At 38.5% G+C, this 5473-nt stretch overlaps 1 protein-coding gene across 1 annotated transcript; it reads right to left on the minus strand.

Annotated features, from left to right (window-relative positions):
* Positions 1–678: 678 nt before the first annotated feature.
* On the minus strand, positions 679–5332 carry LOC107709264 (sclerostin domain-containing protein 1-like). The gene is made up of 3 exons (XM_016513704.1): positions 5106–5332; positions 2514–2596; positions 679–1021 (listed from the first exon to the last, which is right to left on the minus strand). Exons 1-3 carry the CDS (start codon positions 5299–5301, stop codon positions 692–694), a joined length of 609 nt encoding a protein of 202 aa, XP_016369190.1. The 5' UTR covers positions 5302–5332; the 3' UTR covers positions 679–691.
* Positions 5333–5473: the final 141 nt, after the last annotated feature.

Raw genomic sequence — 5473 nt, forward strand, 5'->3', positions numbered from 1 at the left:
CCAAGCGCACGTTCATCTGCTACTGCTTCCACATCACAAACTACAATCAACAAACCAAGTCCCTACCCTATACGCAACTTTAAAGACTAACCTTGCAAACTTTGGCAAATCCAATGAAGTGTGTTCTGAGCTAAGAATCCTGAGTAAACAAATAACACATTACCAAGGGAAAGTGTGTGTTTGAATATCACAATATGTGGGAGTATGCCGGGTTTTGTAGATCAGAGCAACCCTCTCTTTTTTAGGGAATGTGTTTGGAAAATGAGCTTATAAATAACAGCAGGTGGTCCTTGCATCTCAAACTCTCTGGAGGCGAATCTGTTGTCAGGAATAATTATAGAGATGGAGAATCAGTACAGACAAAAGCATCCGTTTCTGACTGCACCTGTCAACACACCAGAGACATCAGACAGACATCTTCTGTTAAACTCATGATATTACCTGCCTTAGTTTCGACATTAACCATATTACACTCAAAAAGTGCATATACACACACACACACACACACAAACTCATACACAGTCATAAAATAATCCACATCTGAAAATATAAAGAAAAACAGCTGTACATCTCATTGCAGTCCAAGTCAGTGTCATTGTAGTTCACAGTCACTTTCCTTCCATGAGCAGGGCTGTGTTGGTCAGATCTGCACCAGTATAGCTCGCCCTCAATAAATGAGAGGTTCTCATATCTATTCATTTTTAGAATTAAGCTTTGAGTTTTTATTTTTGTTTTTTTTCTTCTTGGGGTTCTGCAGCGGATGATCCTTTGAGGGACTCTGAGGTGCGTGAGAGGACTCGTTGTTTTGGCGCGTGTATCTCTTGCACGTGCAGGATGTGACGGCGGTGATCTTGTAGGTGCGTGTGCTGCCGTCCTGGCACTGGAGTTTAATGCGCTGGATGCGTGTGCGTTCAGTGACACAGCGCCACTCCTGGGCGTCCCGTCTGCTCCAGTAGTGATCTCCACCGATCCAGTTGGGCAGCAGGTGGGTGGGCAGACATTCTCCAGCGCACACTAACTCCTTCACGGGATTCAAGCTAGTGCACTGGCCGTCAGATATATATTTAGTGGACCTCAGCTCCCTGCAACCGACCTGGTGCTGTTCTGCAAAAGAAAATTTAATGCTTTAAAAATCAGTGAATGGATAAGGAATTATATTATACATAATACTTTAAGTAACTTCTACAGTAATAGCCTGAAAGACTAAAATAGTTTTAAAAGTTTTAAATTTAAAAGTTAAACTGACATAGAGAGACTGATAGACAGACAGACAAATTATATATATATATATATATATATATATATATATATATCCTGGCTGGTTGCTAGGCGTCGCTAGGGTGTTCAGTCAGGTTCTAAGAAGTTGCATAGGTGTTCTGACTTGTTGAAAATATCACTTAACCTCTAATGCAAAATATGACTGGAGTTATAAAAATATGTAAATGATTGTTAACAACTGTATAGATAGAGATGGAGAATCAGTACAGACAAAAGCATCCGTTTCTGACTGCACCTGTCAACACACCAGAGACATCAGACAGACATCTTCTGTTAAACTCATGATATTACCTGCCTTAGTTTCTCAGGCTTATTTTGTCTCAGACAGCACACCCAGGACCGCCCATAGTCCGTTTGCTGAACCTTCTGATGCATCTCGCATACAAAACTGGAAAGTATTTTCTTGATTACCCAAATTTTGCATCATACTTCTTTTTATTGCTGTTTTTACAGGATCCACAAAGTATCTCATCCTCCAGTGACTTGCAGTATAACCTATGCAGTGTCACCTTCCTCTGGATTCCTGGATTCATAACATGATGAATCTGATTCATAACTTGGGAATATAACCTCAGGCATGGCAACATGACTTTCAGAATGGCAGAATGAAAGGATACGGGATACAATGAAGCAGCTTTAACATGTTGCCGCCAAAAAGTAGCTGATGTGCCTGCAGGTGAGGGCAGCCCTTAACAACAATGCAGCATAGAGTTACGAACACAGTGAGAAAGAACTCGCTTCTTGAACTAATTCCTCATTTGTTACATAGTTTCTGTCGGTCTGTGAAATTCTACAACCTTGCCTTTAGCTACGGTCAGTGGACTCCACTTCGTAAACAAAATGATACACACCAGCATATGTAAACTACTTAATTTATTGTATAAATGTGTATTCAGCTATGTAAATGTCAACTTGAAATATTCATAAAACAATTATATAAAAATAGATAATGTAATTCTATTCAAAAACAACTACATATGAAATGCAAATATTTACATAGCTGTAGTAATGAGTCAGTTTTTAAAGGGATAGTTCACCCAAAATGAAAATTGTCATTATTTACTCAGCCTTAAGTTATTCCAAACCTTTTCTTCTGTTGAACACAAAAGAAGATATTTTGAAGAATGTTGGTAATCAAACAGTTGCCGGTAGCCATTGACTTCCATGGTATTTTTTAGTCATGGCTACCTTTGGTTACCCACATTCTTCAAAATATCTTATTTTCAACAGAAGACCTTCACGGGATTCAAGCTAGTGCACTGGCCGTCAGATATATATTTAGTGGACCTCAGCTCCCTGCAACCGACCTGGTGCTGTTCTGCAAAAGAAAATTTAATGCTTTAAAAATCAGTGAATGGATAAGGAATTATATTATACATAATACTTTAAGTAACTTCTACAGTAATAGCCTGAAAGACTAAAATAGTTTTAAAAGTTTTAAATTTAAAAGTTAAACTGACATAGAGAGACTGATAGACAGACAGACAAATTATATATATATATATATATATATATATATATATATATCCTGGCTGGTTGCTAGGGTATTTTTTAGTCATGGCTACCTTTGGTTACCCACATTCTTCAAAATATCTTATTTTCAACAGAAGAAAGAAATTCATACAGGTTTAGAACAACTTGAGGGTGAGTAAATTATGACAGTAATTTCACTTTTGGATGAACTATCCCTTAACTTTCATCTTTCATTTGTAATAGTATACATAATTGCTTTATGTAATTAGGTTATTAATACGTAAGGGATAATGCATGGCTAGTTGTGCATTAAACTATTTTAATGCACGATGTGGAAGCCAAGAACCCGGTTGCCTCTGCGAAGTGCATTAAAATCGTTTAATGCACAGCTAGCCATGCATTATCCCGCTTACACCATGGTCATTTGCCAGCACTGACAGAATTTTCATATAGTTTGCAGGTGGATTTATTTTTTTTATTAAATTTTTAAATAAAGTATTTTTTTTTTTACTAATGCAAACCATCTTTCATTATTATTGTAGTGCTGGTGTTAGAAAGTAGAAAACATCTATTGTGTAGCTCAATTGATACATGTGAGCAAACACTGCATTGCAACACTCTCAAACAGAGAGACGCTGCTGAGGATGTTGCGCTCTCAGGTGTGAATGAGTTTTCAAGCGTATTTAGATCATCTACATGTGAACCTGGTGCATTGAGCTCTAGTGAGCGAGTGCTGTAAAGTACGGAAAATTATGGTTATTTTCGTCAGTTACTTCTAGCATTCTGCTCGCTTTAAAATCAGACATAGAGATGAAATAGTGCGGTAAGACCACATTTATTTGAATGAATAATAGCATTTATTTGAATGAATTATCGATCGAGAGAGAGAGAGAGGGATGACAGCTGTGTGTGTGTGTGTTTGTGTGCATCAATTAAAGCAGTGCAATTATATAGAACGGTGATTAAACTGACTTGGAACTACCTGTGCATTAAACGGTTTTACTGCCAGCCAATCAGAATCCAGTATTCAGACAGACCATGGAATAAATACCGTATTAGCCCGAATATAAGACGACCATGATTATAAGACGACCCCCCTTTTTCCAGATGTACCTTTTGGAAAAAGGCTTTTTAAAAACCAAATCTTGTTTTTTCTCAGTAAAACACATTTTGTCTTCAATTATTTTCATATTGCATATTTTTCCTATTTTAATTTTTGTTTTGTTGTAGTGCTGGTGTTAGAAAGTAGAAAACATCTATTGTGTAGCTCAATTGATACATGTGAGCAAACACTGCATTGCAACACTCTCAAACAGAGAGACGCTGCTGAGGATGTTGCGCTCTCAGGTGTGAATGAGTTTTCAAGCGTATTTAGATCATCTACATGTGAACCTGGTGCATTGAGCTCTAGTGAGCGAGTGCTGTAAAGTACGGGCATGCATGACAAAACCCATGAAACAGGATAGCCCTGGATTATTTTACCCCAAAATTATCCAAACAGGTGCCTCCGATGAGCTCACCAAATGAATGTGCATAACACAAACGACATGGAGGAAACACAAAAGCCCAATGCTCACTTTCTTCCACCGAAAATGTGTCCCTCAAAAAGTGTCTATAGTTTCACTCTCTCCTCAGGCATTTACGATTAATTCATTCCGCTTGCCCCCAGGTACACTTATTTGATTCGGACGAAAAAAACACTTTATTATTGTGAAGTTTTTTTTTTTTTTTTGTAGAAAAAAAAAAATCAAAAGCCACTGCTGTCAAAATGATCTCTTATTACCTAAAATGCACTGTTAGTCATATTGGTAAAGGGGGGTTTATTGGGGATCACTGAATATGCAACCTCAGGGCTTGAAAGAGGAATATCAAAGTCATGCGATACGATGCGGCATTCGCTAATTTCTGCATCTCAAAAACCGGATATTTGAGATAGTCCTTTCATGCACCTGTAATGACCGTGACATGCTCATAGATGGAGACAGGAGAGGGATGAATCTCAGGGGAAACAGAGAGGTTACAGCACGGAGTTATGGGTATATTGACATGCGACGTGACAACTGTGTGCTAAATAGACCCTCATTTGGCCCACAGGGTGAGATTATATATCCTGGCTGGTTGCTAGGCGTCGCTAGGGTGTTCAGTCAGGTTCTAAGAAGTTGCATAGGTGTTCTGACTTGTTGAAAATATCACTTAACCTCTAATGCAAAATATGACTGGAGTTATAAAAATATGTAAATGATTGTTAACAACTGTATAGATTTGGATGATTTGTAAATTGTAACATTATAATAAATATGGATCCTACAAAATGTCATAAACACACGAGTAAACACTTCAAGATAAACACGTACCGGTTTGGTCTCGGCTCTCCGTTCGTCTTCCTCCGTTGCGCGCTCGATTTAAGGAGGCATTATTTGGAGTCTGATGAGATGATGCGCCCATGTGCCCATTAAACTCTTCAGTCGCATCATTTTTGAAAGCATGACAGCTTTTTATCAGAAAACAGAGCAGAAACAGCAGCTGGTATTCGCATGTGTTGAGGGGCATTGCAAAAGAGTTCGGTTCAGTGTCTCTTTGAAAACTCAGAGAATGATCATACCTACCTGTTTCTCATCCATGGTTATATACCCGCCCATTCTTGAACAGCAGCAGTGAGTGGAATGATGCAGTGTGCTGGAAATGGGCGTGTCCTCGCGATGTAGTACACGCCCACCTACAG

This window comes from Sinocyclocheilus rhinocerous, unplaced genomic scaffold (assembly GCF_001515625.1).
Source record: "Sinocyclocheilus rhinocerous isolate Xijiao unplaced genomic scaffold, SAMN03320098_v1.1 scaffold206, whole genome shotgun sequence".
NCBI classification, from domain to species: domain Eukaryota; kingdom Metazoa; phylum Chordata; class Actinopteri; order Cypriniformes; family Cyprinidae; genus Sinocyclocheilus; species Sinocyclocheilus rhinocerous.

What these genes read in the sequence shown, in the direction of transcription:
- LOC107709264 (XM_016513704.1), bottom strand. Translation starts at nt 5,301, where the DNA reads ATGCCCCTCAACACATGCGAATACCAGCTGCTGTTTCTGCTCTGTTTT. An exon ending in GGAGAGCCGAGACCAAACCG is followed by an intron (nt 2,597 to 5,105) that starts GTACGTGTTTAT and finishes TTTCTTTTGCAG; the next exon opens with AACAGCACCAGGTCGGTTGC. An exon ending in CTAGCTTGAATCCCGTGAAG is followed by an intron (nt 1,022 to 2,513) that starts GTCTTCTGTTGA and finishes AATCCCGTGAAG; the next exon opens with GAGTTAGTGTGCGCTGGAGA.